The 18758-nt window shown below is 45.9% G+C and overlaps 1 protein-coding gene across 2 annotated transcripts in view; it reads left to right on the top strand.

Annotated features, from left to right (window-relative positions):
- The first annotated feature begins 832 nt into the window (after nt 1-832).
- Nucleotides 833-18758, top strand: part of SMAP1 (small ArfGAP 1) — a 109430-nt gene continuing 91504 nt past the window's right edge. For both annotated transcript variants that reach the window (XM_068401196.1, XM_068401188.1), the window contains exon 1: nt 833-1055. In XM_068401196.1, coding sequence (XP_068257297.1) covers nt 938-1055 — 118 coding nt within the window. In that variant the 5' untranslated portion in view covers nt 833-937. The remainder of the gene's footprint in view (nt 1056-18758) is intronic.

The following is an 18758-nucleotide window of genomic DNA, read 5'->3' as shown; positions in this document are numbered from 1 at the left end:
GTGGCACAGACTACCGGACACCTCATAGTCTAAGGGTAAAATAATTGCTTTACGCAGCGCAAGACGCAGATCCACCCTGTCATAGATGGAAGTGCTGACTGTAGGCCAACCGCACTGAGGGCCGGTGCGCTACCGGTGGGGGACAGGCGCCACTTTGTGGGGAGCCTGACCCACCCGGGGCTTCCCGCCCGGGCGGCACGGCGGGGCCAGCCAAGACGGGCGGGTTTCAGGCCGGCAGGGCCCGAGGGCTGCGGCACCGGCCCTCACGGCGAGCCCCGGGGCTGGGAGACGGGCCCCGACGCCCGAACCGCTGCGCGGCACAGGGACAGGAACAACACAGCTGCCAGGGGAAGAAAGCCCCGCGGCGCCTGGGCTCCGTGCCCGGGACCCGGCGCTGCCCTCGGCGCACCAGCCCGGCCCCGCCGCGGGGCGGGACGCGCCGTCCCTCAGGCCGCGCTCGGGGCTGCCCCGCCCCGCCCGCCCGCACAGGTGCGGCGGCTCGCGCCGAGCCCTGCCCTCCCCCTCGAGCGCTACCTGGAGGGCGGGGTCACCCGCTGGCGGATGGATACCAGCCGCCCTCGCGAGGTGACCGTCCCTCCCTCCCCGGCATCCCTGTGAGCCCTCCCAAAGGCAAGTCAGGGCGGAGCGCCGCGGTGCCGCCTCGCTTTGGAAAGTCCCGCGAGGAAAGGCGACATGTCGGGAGCGGCGTTAGGACCCGGAGGACTATTTTATCACTGCCGGCGCAGGACTGCTGTGGCCGGGGGTGGGCGGAACGAACGCACTGGGAGGGCGGCGGATGCATCTGCAGCCGTAAGTAGTTCCGGTTGAGGTAGTCGGCGCTCGCGGCAGCCGGTTGCCGTGGCCGCGCCAGGGCGGGAGCGGCGCGTCCCGAGCGCGCCCCGGCCCAGCTCAGCTCAGCTCCAGCACAGCCGCCGCCATGGCCACCCGCTCCTGCCGGGAGAAGGCGCAGAAGCAGAACGAGCAGCACCAGGCCATCCTGGCCAAGCTGCTGCGGGAGGAGGACAACAAGTACTGCGCGGACTGCGAGGCCAAGGGTACGGCGGGGCGGGCGGCCGGCGGGCGCGGGGGGCCCGGGCCGGCCCAGGTGAGCGCGGGCGGCGGCCCCTGCCTGTGTCCGCCCGCGCCTGCCTCGGCGGGGTCCCCGCTCGGGGCCGGGAGGCCGGCGGCTGGGCAGCGAGGCCCGCGGAGGGGCGCCGCCCCGCCACCCCGCCCCGCTCCGCTCCGCTCCACGTCCGCAGGGGCGGCGGGCGCTGGCCGGGCCGCCCTGCCCTGCCCCGCCGGCGGCGGCGGGTGGCCCCTCTGAAAGGGGTCCCGGAGGCGCGGCCTGCGGAGGGCGGCGGCGGCGGGCGGATCGCCTTTCATTTCGCTGTGAGCCGGTTTCCGCTTCGCCATCCAGCTGTAGCGCGTTATCCTGAAGTCAGGAACCCCCCGGCCGGGGCTTTGTGCGAGGGCCGGCCCAGCCCCTCCCTGGCGCTTCCCGGCCGCGTCCCCTCGCAGCGCTGTCCGGGGCCGGTCGGGGCGGGCCGTGTCCGCGGGCTCGCGGGAGGGCACTGGCCCGTGCTGGGGTCGGTGCGGGGTGAGTTGAGTGTCCAAAACCATGAGCTTTAGTGTGGCTCAGTCATGTAAGTGCCAGGCTCTGTGGGGCTGGATGTCTGTGTCTAGCTAAATATGTCACAGATTCAACGTTGGTGATGAATGAAACTTTGAAGATCTTACTGCTGTCAAATCTTATCTCTCTTTAGTCAAATAGCTTTATTCCACACAAAAGTAGATATATACTTGCATTTGTATTTACTTCGGGTTCTGTGGCTTTGAAATGGAAAAATGTAGCACATCCTTCTTTCATCTAGAGTTAAGATGTTACCCTAAATAAGATGGTTGCACAGTAAGTTATTGTTTTAAGTATAATACTTCCTGAATAACAGCCAGGTGTTCACAGCATGTGATTAGCTCCAGAACTGCCTTGTTCAGTCCTCCTCCCCCTAAGTGGAGGTGACATATGGTGAGCTAGTTTGAGCAGCCATGAATGGCACCGTGTTTGTATCTGCCCTTTCCAATCCATGCGTGCTACTTTTTTTTGCTGTGGGCGTAAATCGTGCAGTGCCTTGCACGATGCTGCTGTTTGAAACATCGGAAATGTAGAAGTAAGACTTTGTTTCCCTAGTGTATAACCCTAAGAAGTATATAATATGGATAACACCAAAGATAGTAGGTCTATACTATTTTGCAAGTAACTGTTCTTAATCACTTTATAGCACAGCTATTCTTGCCCCCAGAGTTCTGGTTACCATGTAAGAGACTCGTCGTAACCAGTGGTTTTCTGGAAGAATCATTCTTGTATGTTTTGTGCATTATTGGCACTTGAGATTTCCATGGTGAGTGCTGCTCTGAGTTGCTTGCTGGTGGAATTCCATATGAGTGTTGTTCCATAGCGTAGGCCTTGGACCTGGGTTGCTTGGGGTCAGTCTGGAATTCTCCAGCTAATTTTTGTCCTGTCTTCTGAGTTTGCTCTTTTTAACCGTCACCTGGTCAAAGTCTCTGTAGTCCTTGGTGCTTGGTATCTGTTTCCACTTACGTTCAGCAGTACCAACGCTTTCAGCTTCCGCCTTCTTATATTTGTGTTATTGAGTATCTTTATCTACTGTTCTCTTCTTTGATACTTTCACACCTCTCTTCTGTCACAAGAGCTTTCTTTTATAAGTTCAAGGTTTGGTGTATCTTGAGTTTGTTTTTTTTCTGTTCAGGTTCTCTTGACCAGGCTGTCTTCTGCTAGTACCTGCAATTCAGTTTCCATCTTTCTAGTAAAATATTTTAGTTAGCTACCTTGCTAAAATCTGACTGTACTTCTGAGGGCTTCTCTGTTTTCTCTTTTGCTCAGCCTCACTCCTCCCTTGCTCCCTTTCCATGCTGCAGGCATGGCTTGCTTTCACCCTTCCCCCCAGGAAAGCTGACATGAAAATACTGTGTGATGCAATGTGAGCTTACAATAGTGAGGGAATTGAGGTTTGTTTTTTTGTTTGTTTTTTTTTTTTTTTTCTCCCTTCAAGTTTAATTTGCATGTGCCTCATTCTATTCTGGCAATTCTTATTTTAAATCTTGTATCTTAATAGCTTTGTAGTGCCATCTGCCTTTGCCTGTACTCCTGTAATTAAGTGTATGGTTTTCTTCTAGTTGGAGGGGAGACTGTGGAATGATAAACATATTTCGTTTCAGCTGTTCTAGAGGCGCTTGACTGGTAGATGATCATACATGGACACTCTGTATAGATTCCTTTCCTTAAGTTTAGGAAGTTTCCTTCTAGGAAGGGGAGTTGTGTGCAGAGTGTTGAGATGCCTCCGCTATACCCTGAAGTCTGCATTTCTGTTTACTTCCAGAAGACAAGTGGCTCAGAAGAAAAGAACATGACTGATTCTCTAGTTGAAAATCAAGCTTGCCATAAGCACGTAATGACACTGTTGAACTCTTCCTTGTCATGTCAGTCTTAGTTGAAACTTCTTGTTGACCAAAAGAAGAGGAAAAGTGGAAGATATTTCTTTCAGTTGCAGCCAGCTGTTTTTTCCTGGTATGTTTGACACTTTATCCATGGTGGTTGAGTGCTAATGACTTGCTGGTGTCTGGCAAAGTTGTAGTTTTGCTAGTCCTGGTATGCAGAGATGTCTGAGGCAGCAGTTTTTGACATGGCTCTATTAGCTAACCAGAGTCTGTGAGCTGTATGCATGGCTTTCCCCAGACTGTGACAACCTTCTTCACCTCTTGCATCACTGACACCATCCCTTTCATCTCTGGTCGTGTTTGTCATTGCAGTCTGGAGTTCCCTATTGCCAGTACCACTGGAGATTCTCTTCATCGTGGGTTCTGCAGACATGAGTGTGAAACCCTTAATGACAAAATATTTAGGACTTCTCTAGTGTGAGTCCTAGTTCAGAACGTATGTTTTTCCTTTTGTTAATGTAATTGATTCTTTTTTCTTTGAAATGCTGTCCGCTTCAGTTTCCATTACTTTCTGCTTTTGTGGGAGCTTTGCTCCTTTGTCTGTCATCCTCCTTTCTGTTGTTCAGTAGGATCCCCTGAGTTCTGTTTTTTGCTTCCTTCCTGTGCACCTGATTGTTGGGTAACGTTATCTTTGTGATTGACTCTGGTTAACTGAGTTGCAGTTGTATCTTGAGTCTTATTCTGGCAATACTTAAAACCATTGTTTTCTGTGTGGTCTTTCAGATAGCTGGCATCAGCCCAAATTCAGCATGGGTTCTTAATTGAAGCTGAGAAGCTGTCATCACTAATTCCTTCCTCTCACCATAGGTGTTAGTCTCTTAAACCTTAGGAATTGTATTTACCCTAGGATTCTGTTCAGATAGTCACATCCAAAGGATGTTGAAATCCCAGAATCAACTAGGTTGGAAGAGACCTCCGGGATCATAGAGTCCAACCATTGCCCTGACACCACCATGTCAACTAGACCGTGGCACTAAGTGCCACATCCAGTCTTTTCTTAAACACATCCAGAGATGGTGACTCCACCACCTCTCTGGGCAGCCCATTCCAATGCCTAATAACCTTCTCTGTGAAGAAATTTTTCCTAATGTCTAACTTGAATCTCCCTTGGTGCAGCTTGAGGCTATGTGCTCTAGTACTGTCGCAAGTTGCCCGGGTGAAGAGACCGACCCCCAACCCACTACTACAACCTCCTTTCAGGTAGTTGTAGAGAGTGATAAGGTCTCCCCTCAGCCTCCTTTTCTCCAGGCTAAACAATTGCAGTTCCCCCAGCCGCTCCCCATAGGACACACACTCTAGACCCTTCACCAGCTTTGTTGCCTTCCTTGCAGACTGTACTTAGATATCTGTTTTAACTGCTATACTTTGAGGCTCTTTGAATTCTTAGGTAGTTAGATATCATTTAAAATCTTATAAATATCTTTTTGACCCTAAAAAATTTAATGTGCTGCTTTTTGCATTTTTATCACTTATTGCTTTGATGGTATCTACTATAATGCCACTGTTGGAACTCTTCCTTCATATCATTAAGGCTTCTCCGCTGGCTTTTACTTCTTGCATCAAAAAGATCATCAGAATTTACTCCTGTCCTGCTGCTGATTCACTCCTAAATTACTGAAGTAGCTCTCCTTGCTCTCAGTATATGACTACCATCTGCATCGCTTGTGAGGAAGTTTCAAGTATGCACCTTTCCTATATTATTACATGCCTGCTCTGTGTAAGAATTAAAAAAGCTACCTCTTGATCTTCCTCAAAATAATCTTGCTGTTGTTAATAGTGGTGTTGTGTCAAGAACAAACCCATCCTTTGTTTTCTGGCCTACTTTTTCAAATACGAGGTATGCAGATGCATTAGACAGCTTTGTTCTGCAAGTCTTTTGGAAGGTGGAGAGTACAGCTGAGGACACATCTGCCAGAGTAAGCATTAAGCAATAATTAGGATTGCTGACTCTGGCAACAGTTTCTGGAAGTGCTTTTTATTCTGTATTTGCCTTTTAACTGTTGAAATAGCTGCTATGAATCTGACTGTAACTGCTAAAATGTGTTGGAAACTGTGCTGTAGGGCTATACTGTAGTTGCCATATGTCACCTTCAAACTGTAAGTCTTACAGCTACAGGAAAGACTAGGTGACACCTCTGTGGGTAAGAAGCCTAAAAATCAAAGTGTCTGGAACTGTCTCTGCAATCACTGAGATTTTTGAAAGAGGGAGGAGGTTGGGATGACATTTGACAAGACTGTGTACTGACTGTTCTTTACATCCCTATCTGAACAGCCATCTATGTAAGGCAGTAGATGTCTTCACAGTGTTATGCTACTGGGAAGTAGTTATACTACTGTTTCTAATATTTGTAGGAGATGATAAGACATGTTGGTAGTAACTTAAGCCATTCTGAATTTTTGAAAGATAAGCAACTGAAATTCCTTTGTGCTCCTTTTGTGTGTATAACTAGGTAAAGCTAGCAGGAATTGGAAGGATCTAGGAGAAGGAAATAGCTTTAGATCTTTCTGTCTTGTGTGTAGACTATGCTGAAAGCTGTTGTAAAGCATGTGATTTTTTTTTTCTTTCACTGTAGAGGGAGACTAAATGCATTTTTGTTGTTCCAATGATGATGTTTGAATCTCTTAAGCAATAACACCCCTTAGAGATCTGTCAAATGGAGCCAAAATGAAAAAACTCTTGACTTTAGTCAGCAACCCTTTGACTATAGGGGCTACAATTTGCTATTTCTATGTACTTAGTAGCTAGTTATAACATGCTAGAAGTCTCCTAGGCTTGTGTTATTGCTTGACAGCAAGGCTGGTATTATTTGGTAGCTGATATTAAACAATACTGAATCAAGTACTTGGAAGTTGAAGAGTGTGATGAAGCACAAAAGTAGATGCTTCTCCTTAGAAGGGGACAAGATATTCAGCAGTATCAAAGAACTAGCCATCTAGGCAAGTAAACTGAAGGCAGTCAGTCTTGGTCTAATGTGACCACCTCTGCAAATGTGTTCTGCAGGACTCCGATTACTGTTCCTAACAATGTTTAAACAAAAGATGTTTGTTTGAAGCCAGTCTGAATGTTCTTTAACATACCTTTTCTGTTTGTTGTGCTTGCATTTGGATCTTGGCTTTAGTGCGAATGGTTTGACTGCTGAAGTCTGCTTGTAAATTCATCTCTCTGTCAAGAAGGCAATTACCTGAGTTGTCAACTGCTTTAGAATTTTTTTTAACTGTAACAAAGTTAAAATAACATAATTGAAAGCTTGCAGACCTTTGTGTAGACATTTGGAGATGTCTTGGGCCTTCAGAAAAGGTGAATAAATTTCTCTATCAGATGAGGTATTCTGGTTTGTTTTGGTTTTTTATGTTTACTTACTTCGTGCCTGGTAGTATTTGAAGCTTGGTTAAATGATCTCTTACCAGAACCCCAGTACAGAGAGTCATATTGTCACTGTTGCTTGTTCAACCAGATTAAAATTAGTTTACTTTGATTATAAAATTAATGAAAATGCTTTTCAATATTTATAGTTGTACTATACAATCCTTGGATATCTGTCTGTGACTGAAGACTTGGTCTTTTCCATCTGAAGAGTGGCAGGTACAGGCTCTTAGGAGTGTGGGGAGAGACTGAACAGGAAAGACTGCAGTACTGAAATTTGGGTAGCCAGAACCAATTATTACAATTTTGGCTTCAAGTAAACCTAATTTTAACTTCCCCAACAACTTGCCAGTCTCAATTGCAAAGTCACTTAGCCGTAAGGGAGAAAAAAAAATCTAGATTAAATTGAAATGGGCAAACTAGCTATCAAAACAAGTCTGGAATATTCCAGGTATGTTTATACCTGTTCCGACTCAGGTTTTTTTTGTAGACAATTAAGTCTTGCATATAATGTCTTCTGTGGCTGGGAGACCAGCTTAAATGTGTATAAACCTCACTTTTTGTGAAGCTGCTTTTGCTATTGACTGGTTTTGATGGCTGGTCTTCTCACTGTCTTGATCTTTCCTGTATACTTCAATAAATAGTGTACTTCTTCCTCAGGAATTAACCTAAAGCAAATGGATAACTCATATAGCCCAGTGCCTTCAGCCTGTGCAAGGCTTCAGCTTTTACCTCTGTCACTGTAAGAATGCTTTGGGACAGCTCAGCAACCGTATTAGCTTGCTCTAGGACAAAGCACTGGCTGCTGTACCTCCTCAGGTGAAGACCTTCCCTGTCCTCCTCCTAAGGTGAAGAAACTGCTGAAGTAGGACACCAGGGGAAGTGGAACAGAGTTGGATTATGTTGGAGGTCAGTTACACACATCAGCTGAAGCGCAACTTCTAGCCCTGTACTGAAGTTGAAACACAGAGTACTGACCCACCAGTAGCTGATTACTGTTCTGTGGATATCTTGTACCAGTGAATATAATTACAAATATCAGATGTGACTTCAGATTACTTGAATCAAGAAATTGCTGGTACTTCTCTGTGTGATTCTGTTGCAAGGTGGGGATTGTTGCTGTGAGATAAGATTGGTAAAGATCATATGAGCATAACAGACTAGAATGTGAATTGATAGGTACAACAACTGGAGGCTTCTAGCTGTCCAGTGAGGATTTGCAATATCCTTCCAGAAGGAACAATGAAGGCAAACCACTTTGATTCAGGGTGGGTCTTGGTTAAGCTTAGCTACTGGAATGATATATCTTGACCTCTAATAATACTAAGGAACTGTATCACTAGAAATCCTAGTGATTAACTGGTACTTACACTGTTATTTTTCTGGTGTCTTTGTGAAAGGTAGCGCGTTCAAAGACCATAAGGGATCAGAAACTCCCTTCGGTCTCTGCTGACACTGTATCACCAGGATTTTTTTCCTAATACCCTGCTACTAAATAAAACTACCCCAATGCTCTGTTTTTGTTCTATGCCCTTTTACCTGTTGCTGACACAGGTTGCATGAGACTGAAACTTTGTTAGGAAATAGTTGCTGTTGTGGCTCTGAGAGCTGCAATTAATTGTCTCACTCAAGAGCTCTTCAGAAGACACTTCTGTTGCTGGGAGAAGAGGAGCATGGCAGCTTTAGCTTAGAACTTGTAAGTGGGTGGGGTGTTGCAGTATTGGATGACTCTAGTGGTATTTCTTCTGCCTGTAAGGAGAGGATTTGTTTCTACCTCCTGACTCTTACAGTGCAGAAAAATATTCTGGAATAAGTCACAGGAAATCTGTTTAGCTTGTAATAGAACAGTGTTGTTTACAAATCCAGGTTCCTTCTGTTGAAATTGTGTGCACAGCCTGAAGGCTTTTTACCAAAGCCCTTAAAGTGGTATTTGTGGGTGCAATCTCCATTCTTCAGGACTTAACCAAACCTGATTGGAGAGACCTAAAGTAGCATGATGTAGCTTTGAAGTTAGCATTGATTTGACAGGAGATTGGGCTAGATGACCTCTGGAGGTCCCTTTCAACCTGAATTTTTTCTGTGACTACTAATAAAAATATTTGTGGGGCTTGGGTTTTGTTTTTTTTTATCATGATGTAACTTTTCAGGTTCTCTGGGGTGGTTTATACAGATGCAGAAATCTTTACATCCTTAGTTTGCTGCCCTACATCTAGAAGGATAGGCCTTGGCAATCTAACCTATTTCCTTTGTGTGGACCATAAAGGTGGGACAGTTCCTGAAAAGTGATTTTTTAATATTGATGAGATCATGTTCTTGCCTTTTGAAGTACAAGACACCCTTGTTCAGTTGGTCAGGGGCTGCTGGTGTGTGTCTCCTAGTAGTACCTAAGCTGTGGTTCTGCCACTCCTTACTGACATGAAAAAGATGCCACTGCAGGATGTCATTGATACCAGCTGTTGATCTTTGCTTTGTTCCTAAATCTCCTTTTGGGGAACTGAAACCAACGCTGTCTTGTGAATCTGCCCTGTTTGGGCTCTAAAGAAAGCACAACTGTACTGCAGCCTTAAGAAGTCCTTGTCAACAATACAGAGGAAGTAATTAGATGTATCTATATGATAAGTAGGCTTTTAGGGAGGTACCTTTTCCTGGAGGGGTGGCTCCCTCTTTAATCCATGCTTTCTATAGGATTTAAGGAGTCAATTACCAGCCATTATTCAGGGGGTAGTCAGCAGTTACTTGAGCTCAGGTGTCACATTGTCCTAGACTGGTTCACTAGGATCAGTTGAGCATGATTCAGCTTTACATGACAAACTTAGATGCTTTGTATTGTTCTCTTGTGGCCACAACTGAATTTCCCAAGACTTTATGGCTTTGGAAGGAAGGAAGACCTGGGGAACTACAGGCCAGTCAGTCTCACCTCTGTGCCTGGCAAGATCATGGAGCAGATCCTCCTGGAAACTATACTGAGGCACACAGAAATCAAGGAGGTGATTGGTGACAGCCAACACGGCTTCACCAAGGGCAAATCATGCCTGACAAATTTGGTGGCCTTCTATGACAGGGTTACAGCGCTGGTGGATCGGGGAAGAGCAACTGATGTCATCTACCTGGACTTGTGCAAAGCATTTGACACTGTCCTGCGTGACATCCTTGTCTCTAAGATGGAGAGACATGGACTTGATGGATGGACCACTCGGTGGATAAGGAATTGGCTGGATGGTCGCACTCAGAGAGTTACGGTCAACGGCTCAATATCCAAGTGGACACCAGTGACGAGTGGCATTCCTCAGGGGTCGGTATTGGGACCGGTCCTGTTTAACATCTTTGTCGGTGACATGGACAGTGGGATTGAGTGCGCCCTCAGCAAGTTTGCCGACGACACCAAGCTGTGCGGTGTGGTTGACACACTGGAGGGAAGGGATGCCATCCAGAGGGACCTTGACAGGCTTGAGAGCTGGGCCTGTGTGAACCGCATGAAGTTCAACAAGGCCAAGTGCAAGGTCCTGCATGTGGCTTGGGGAAATCCCAAGCACAAATACAGGCTGGGTGGAGAATGGATTGAGAGCAGCCCTGAGGAGAAGGACTTGGGGGTGATGGTTGATGAGAAGCTCAACATGAGTAGGCAATGTGTGCTTGCAGCCCAGAAGGCCAACTGCATCCTGGGCTGCATCAAAAGCAGAGTGGCCAGCAGGTCGAGGGAGGTGATACTGCCCCTTTACTCTGCTCTCATGAGACCCCACCTGGAGTACTGCGTTCAGCTCTGGGGCCCCCAACATAAGAAGGACATGGAGCTGTTGGAGCGAGTCCAGAGGAGAGTCACGAAGATGGTCAGAGGGCTGGAGCACCTCTCCTATGAAGACAGGCTGAGAGAGTTGGGGCTGTTCAGCCTGGAGAAGAGAAGGCTCTGGGGAGAGACCTTCTAGCAGCCTTCTGGTACCTGAAGGGGGCCTACAGGAAAGCGGGAGAAGGACTTTTTACAAGGGCATATAGTGACAGGATGAGGGCGAATGGTTTTAAACTGAGAGAGGGTAGATTTAGACTAGATCTTAGGAAGGAATTCTTGATTGTGAGGGTGGTGAGACACTGGAACAGGTTGCCCAGAGAAGCTGTGGATGCCCCCTCCCTGTCAGTGTTTAAGGCCAGGTTGGATGGGGCTTTGAGCAACCTGGTCAAGTGGAAAGGTGTCCCTGCCTGTGCCAGGGGGGGGTTGGAACCAGATGATCTTTAAGGTCCCTTCCAACCCAAACCATTCTATGATTTGCCTTGTGAACAGGTAAAGTTGTTCAGTGATAGCTTATTCTCACATTGAGATTCCTGAACAGTAACGCTGTGAACCTGTATTGTTGAATCTGTCTTCACTGTACTGTCAACAACAAATTGTTTTCACACATTATGGAAGACTAAAAATGAGTTAAGACTGAGCTATGATTTTACTGGCATCGCAGAGGGGTATAGCTTGCAGAACTGCAGGACTGCAATGGATAGATGTAGGTGCTTTAGGAAGGACAGACTGGGATGGTGGTAAGGGGGAGCTGCTTTTTTCTGTGAGGTCAGTGAGGCTGTATGCAGCTCTGCCTAGAGATGGCTAATGAGCCAGCTGAGAGCTTATGGATCAGGATTAGAGGGCAGACCGTCATGGATGATGTTGTGGGTATCTGCTTCAGACCACCTGATCAGGAAAGAAGTAGTAATGATGCCTTCCTCCGTTGACTCAAGCCTAACATTCACAAGCCTTTGTGCTCATGGGGGACTTCAACCACTCTGATATTTGCTGGAGCGATGGCACAGCAGGGAACGAGTAGTCTAGGAGGCTTCTGGTGTGCATTGATGACCGCTTCTCAGTGTAAGTGGTTAAGGACAAAGAAAGATGCTCAGATGGACCTGTTACTTACAAACAAGAAAGGACAGGTTGGGGATATAACAGTTAGGAGTGGTCTTGGCTGCAGTGACTGTGAGATGGAAGAGTTCAGGATCCGAAGAGGAGAGAACAAAGCAAAGAGTAGAATCACAACCATGATCTTCAGGAGGGAAGACTTTGTTCTGTTTAGGGATCTGCTTGGAAGAATCATTTAGGAGATGGTTCTGCAGAATAGAGAGGTCCAGGAGAGCTGGTTGACTGTTTCTTTAAGCTCTAGTGTGGCACATCCCAATGAGTAGGAAATTGCACAAAGGCAGCAGGGGTCCTGCTTAAATGAACAAGGAGCTCCTGACAAACTCGGACACAAAAAGGAAGCATATAAGAGGTAGAAGCAGAGACAGGTGACCCAGGGGGAACATGGAGATACTGTCGAAGCATACAAGGATGTGTTTAGGTAGGAAAGCCAATGTCCACGTGGAGTTGAATCTGACAGAGGGGTATGTGAATGGCAACAAGAAGAGCTTTTACAGACAACAGGCAGCAAAAAGAAGACTTGAGAAAATGTGGGTCTGTTGCTGAATGGGAAAAGAGGCCTGGTCATATGGGAAGTGGGAAAGGCTGAGACATTCCATGCCTTCTTCACCTTGGTCTTTATTAGTAAGACTTGCTTTCAGGAATTCCAGGCAAGGAAGGCTTACTCTCAGTAGTAGAGGAGGATCAGGTTTGAGAGTGCTTACAGAAACTGGATGTGCAGAAGTCTCTGGGCACAAATGAGATGCACCCATAAGTGCAGACAGAGCTGGCCAGTGTCATTTTGAAGCCATTCACAGTAACTGTAAGGTTATGGTGACTAGGGGAGGGTCCTGAGGACTGGAAGAAAGCAGATGTCATTCCTATCTCTGAAAAGGGCAAGAAGGAACATCTAGGTAACCACAGGCCGGTCAGCTTTGCCTCAGGCCCTGGGAAGGTAACAGAGCAAATAATCCTGAAAACATATGAAGAAAAAAATGATGGGGAGTGTCATTGTGGATTAATGAAGTGGGTATCGTGCCTGACCAACCTGATAGCCTTCTACAGTGACCAAGCCAAATGAGGAGAACATGGATATTTTTTACTTTGACTTAAGTGAGGCTTTTGAAACTGTCATGTAAATTCCTCATTGATAACCTGATGAAGTGCAGTCTGGATAAAGAGGCAGTGAGGTGGATTAAAAATGGCTGAAGTGCCAGGCTCAGAGTTGTGATCAGCAGCTTAAAGTTGAGCTGGAGGCCAGTCACTATTGGCTGTTATGGATTTATGCACACCGGCCACCCGAACAGGGTCTGACCCTAGGATTGCGCTGATTAATGTAAGGTCCAAGTGAAAGTTTCAAATTCCTCTTTTATTAGTTGTCAGGTTACAGCTCGAGCTGGGTACCTGCGGAGAGGGACCACTACCCCAGAACAAGCTTCTCAATTATACCTGTACAACCCAGCACTCGATCCTGAAGTCCAACCACTTAATTCTGGTCAGTGATCTCTTGATTTCTTACTGGTTTTCACTGTCGCTGAGCTTGTTGCCTTCTGAAGTTACTTCATTCTCTTGAAATTGTTTCCTTGGTCCTTATGTTCTCCATTCCATTCACACCTGCTGCATTCAGCTAGTTCTGTGTTAGCAGCATTAGTTTTGTCAACAAGTTTACTCTTGGTCACCTCTTGCAGCCTAAGGCTTTAACTACTTTAGCTACTAGGGCCAAGCTACTAATGTTAAATGAGACTAGTCAGAGAAGAATAGTTAATCAAACTTATTCTCTAACATTGGTGTACCTCAGGGGTTGATATTGAGACCAACACTGTTTAACATCTTCATTAATGACCTGTGTGATAGAACAGACTGCATCCTCGGCAAGCTTGGGATGCAAAACTGGGAGCAGTGGTTGACAAACCAGATGGATGTGCTGCTACTTGGAGCAGAAAAATTGACAGGCTGAAGAAATGAGCCAAGAGGAACCAAGTGACATTCAACAGAGGGAAATGCAAAGCCCTACCCCTAGGGAGGGGGTGCGGGGGGTGCCGAAGATATGCCGGCGGTCCTATGAATCACAAATTGGTCATGAGCCAGTAATGCACCCTTGCCACAAAGAAGGCCAATAACATCTTGGACTGAATTTCAGGAAGAACATCATCAGTGGCTGGAGGGAAGTGACCCTTCTCCTTTCCTCAGCGCTGGTGAGACAGCATCTGTTGTGCTGTGTTCAGTTCTGGGCTCCACATTACGAGAAAAACATGGACAGACTGGAGCAAGTCCAGCAAAGGGACATTCAGATGAAGAGGTTAGTGTGTCTGACATACAAGGAGAGGCTGGGATTGTTTAGCCTGGAGGAGAGAAGGCTACTGGGGAGATCTTATCAATGTGTATAAATACCTGTCGAGGGAGAGCAAAGATGACAGAGACAAACTTGTCTGTGATATCCAGTGATGGGACCAAGAGGCAGTGAACACAAATTGAAACACAAATTCCACTGAGACATAGAATAAACTTTTATTTTTTTTACTCTGGGAGAGGTTGAATATTAGAGCAGGTTACCCAGAGAGGCTGTGGAGTCTCTGTCCCTAGAGATACTAAGAACTTAACTGGGAACAGTCCTGAGCAACCTGCTGTAGCTTGTTCTACTCTGAGCAGGGGTGATTGGACTAGAGGGTCTCCAGGGGTCCCTTCCAGTCTCAGCTACATCAGATCCAATTCAGCTGCTGCATCGCTTCTAAGCTAGTATGGAGTCCCACTGCAGGTACCATGTAAATTTTCCCCCATGCCCAGTGCAAGCATCTGCCTCCATACATTAAAAGTAGATTCTTTGTTTAAAGTTGAGGTCCTTTATGAGAAAGGAAAGTGATTTAACAGTCACTTTAACATACGGGAAAGTATTTAACAAATAAATACAGTCTGTAGTAGAGTCTTGGCTTATCTTGAAATAGCTGATGCAGAAATCTTGTTGTGGTTTGTGCTTCCAGAGGTAAAAAGGACCAAATCTAGCCATTTGAAGCAAGTGGGAATTGAGAGGCTACCTAGAAATGTTACTGATGTCTTGTATTTGACTGAAGTGCTGTTTAAGTCTAGCTAGGAGAATACCTTCACAACTTAAACTGCCTCCTAGAGCTGACAGAAAGTTGCTTAGAACTAGAGTGTCTTGTGTCAGAAATCTCCCTGGATCTTAAAACTGCTGTTTGGAACTCTGTATTATGACTAAAAATGATGTCCCTCGAAGACTGAGGCAATACAGAAACTACTACAGCTTCCTGTTCTCCTTCCATTGGCTTCATATCTGATTAATGTTTGCTGAGAGCTTGAGCAATATTACTCTTTCTACATTTTTCTCTTGAACGGCTTCACAAAAAGCCACTCACAGAACTACTTCATTTTCATTGTGAAAACTTGGCAAACTTAGGTTTGAATGGATACCTATTTCAATTCCATCTTTGTTTATGGTAGACTCTGATTGTATGGTATAATGCTAACCCTTATTTATCCTCCCCTCTCTTGTCTTGATCACTTGTTGCTTTCCAGTAGATGATAAATATGAGGAAAAACTTCTTTATGGTGAGGGTGGAACACTGGAACAGGCTGCCCAGAGAGGTTGTGGAGTCTCCTTCTCTGGAGACATTCAAAACCCGCCTGGACGCGTTCCTGTGTGATATGGTCTAGGTAATCCTGCTCCGGCAGGGGGATTGGACTAGATGATCTTTCAAGGTCCCTTCCAATCCCTAACATTCTGTGATTCTGTGATAAATGAGTACATACTGTCAAGGAGTTCCTGCTTGACACTGTGAAGCTTGACCCAGTCAAGAAAACGTGAGTTCCTGCTTTGTTTCCAGCTTATCTGAAATACTGATGAGTAGATCTGTGTTCCTGTGACCAGAGGAGCCAGATGCTTTTGTGTTCTGGGGTCACTGTCTGAAGAGGAGGAAGAACTTGGAGGTTCAGAGAACATCCTAGTGCTGCAAGTTTGTGGTAGATATGGATTTAGAGAGCACTAGTTCTGTTGCTTACAGAGATGGTGACAAGTTTTATGGGGGAAGTGAAAATGGCACAGGTCAACGTACTGCCTATCCCAGAAAACCTATACGGTCAGTTGCCCCCTCTCTCTTGAGGAAAGGTATTTACCTCTGGCAGACCATGGAGGAAAAAGAGGTAGAGATTGTAGCTCAGTCCGTGTCAGAGTGGAGCTGTGGACAGCAGTGCATGACACTTAAAGGCAGTGTTGCCAAGCAATTAACTTTGCAGCTGTGATTTGGTAAAAGAGCAGTTCTGTTTCTCAAAGCTGTGCCTGGCTTGATTTTGTGTTGGAAAAAAAAAAAAAAATATATATATATATCTTGATGAGGGGTAGGGAACTGTCCCTCTTGCATGGATTCCACCTTTGGCTATCAATGGGCATACTCTTCTTGTGTACTACCTCCTTTTTAAGGAGGAGGGAACAAGAATCTGTAATGCAATTTTACTGAAGTGCTTGAATGAAAATGGATAAAGCTTCATAGTACAGGACTTCATTAGTAGGATTAAAGGCAGTAGTAGTCCTATGGGAATTTCTGCAAAAGAAGATGAAAGTGATTCATTGTGTGTAACCTACTGTTCTTAAATGCAGCTGAACTTGCAGGTGGATTCAAAACATGACAGTGAGTGGCAACTGGGACTGAGTGATCATTTTAAATAAGCTCCTTGTAATGTGTGGTCAAGCAGTTCGGGTTTAAATTTGTCATTTGTAACAATTTCTGGAAACAACCAGTGTATCAGTAAGTAATGATGCTTTTAAGTATAGGGACTGATTTTCCCATTAGGGTATGTACCTATGGGATATTTGTTCAGTTGCCTGTTACCTGGAGATAATGGCAAAAACATACTTTCAAATGTGGCAAATGCCATACTTGATGTTCACCCTTTACAACTTCAGCAGAAATGTGCTTGTGCATTTGAACTCCCCTCCTAAGCAGTGGTTAAACCAGAGAGACATGTCACTAACACATTGAGTGTAGGCTTTTTGGTCTTAGTTCTCATTGCCAAGTGATAGTGATACCTAGGTGGGTTATTCTCAACTTTAAATGTACTGACCTGCTATCTTGGGTCTGGCTGGGATGGAATTAACTTTGCCTTCCCCATAGCAGCCTTCAGTGCTGTGCTTTGTATCTGTAGCTAGAAGGGTGTTGATAACACCCCAGTGTTTTAGCTGTTGCTGAGCAGTGCTAGCGCAGCATCAAGTCTGTCTCTCCAACCTCCCCCCAAAGGCCACTAGGTTGGGGTGGGCAGGAGGTTGGGAGGGTACATAGCCAGGACAGCTGACCCAAACTGACCAAAGGGATATCCATACCATCTGATGGTGTGCTCAGCAATAAAAGCTAAGAGAAAGGGAGGGAGATGGGGAGGAGCATTCATTATTGAGGTGTTTGTCTTCTAGAGCAACCACTGTGCCTACTGAGGCCCTGCTTCCCGGGAAGTGGGCATCGCCTGCTGATAGAATGTAGAGAATAAATCTTTGTTTTCTTTTGCTCTTCTGCGCATGGCCTTCGCTTTTCTTTATTAAACTGCCTTTATCTTGACCCATGAGTTTTTTCATCTTATTTTCTCCTCCTTGGTGGGCGTGTGGTGGCCAGCCAAGGTTAACCCACTACAACTGCTGAGGGTTTCTTGTGTGTTCTAAGTAAAAAGTAAATATCATTTCCCTTAATAAAGATTGTGAAGCCTTGGTTCACTTTTCTTGGTGTTCTGCAGCCCACAGCAAGCAGCCTCTGAAAGAAGTGATGCTAAATGCCTCTTCATGCTTGTCTTGTTCACTGCAGTTTCCATGGAGTTTAGGTGTTCATGGAGTTCTTGTTGTAAAAGGTTACTCCAAAAATATGTTTATACAGCAAAAAGATGACTCTGTCAAGTGTTTGGTCTTCAATGAGACTTTAGAAAATATAACAGATTCCAGATCATATGCTAGAGAATCCTGCAAAGTTTTGGGAGTACGTTTTGAGAATTGATACTTCTCAAGCAACCTTAATTCTACTCTGAACACTTACTCACAATTCTGTATTCCAGACTAAATGCAGCTGAGTACTTTAGTATTGTATTAAATTTCTCATCCTGGCTTCTGAAGAAAATGATATTTTGAGGAAAAATATTGTACAGCCACAACTTCTTTTCTTATGACTACAGAAGGTAGCAATCACTTTTGAAAAATAGCTTTCAAAAAAAGAGTAAGTTGTGTTTTTTTTTTTGTGTAACACAAATCTAGTTAAAACAGCTGTGAAGAACACTACTTAAAAGTAAATTTGTTTCTTCCTTTCCCAGTCACATGTAGCTGATAGAATGATGTCTGAGTGTTGATTGTCCGTCATGCTGGAATGTTTAACCATGTTAATTTGAATTATATTTAATTTAATATCATCTCAGATGAGACCACCATAGTTTTAGGAAGCCAGAAGATGCCTTTAGAAAAACGCAAAGCATGTTACCCTGGTCACTAGCGGTGTTCCCAGGGCTCAGTTCTGGGGCCGGTGCTGTTCAATATCTTTATAGATGATCTAGACGTAGGGATTGAGTGCACCCTCAGCAAATTTGCAGATGACACCAAGCTGGGTGGGAGTGTCGATCTGCTGGAGGGTAGGAAGGCCCTACAGAGGGATCTGGACAGGTTAGATAGATGGGCCGAGACCAACGGCATGAGGTTCAACAAGAACAAGTGCCGGGTCTTACACTTCGGCCACAACAACCCCATGCAGCGCTACAGGCTGGGGGAAGAGTGGTTAGAAAGCGGCCCGGCGGAAAGAGACCTGGGGGTGCTGATCGACAGCCGGCTAAACATGAGCCAACAGTGTGCCCAGGTGGCCAAGAAGGCCAATGGCATCCTGGCCTCCATTAAGAATAGTGTAGCCAGCCGGTCTAGGGAAGTGATCGTCCCTCTCTACTCGGCACTGGTGAGGCCGCATCTTGAGTACTGTGTCCAGTTCTGGGCCCCGCACTTCAAGAAAGATGTTGAGGTGTTGGAGCGAGTCCAGAGGAGGGTGA

Source organism: Nyctibius grandis, chromosome 1, assembly GCF_013368605.1.
Source record: "Nyctibius grandis isolate bNycGra1 chromosome 1, bNycGra1.pri, whole genome shotgun sequence".
In the NCBI taxonomy this organism is placed as follows: Eukaryota; Metazoa; Chordata; class Aves; order Nyctibiiformes; family Nyctibiidae; genus Nyctibius; species Nyctibius grandis.
Note: the sequence above shows the minus strand (reverse complement) of the source record. Positions and strands in the feature narration are given on the sequence as shown.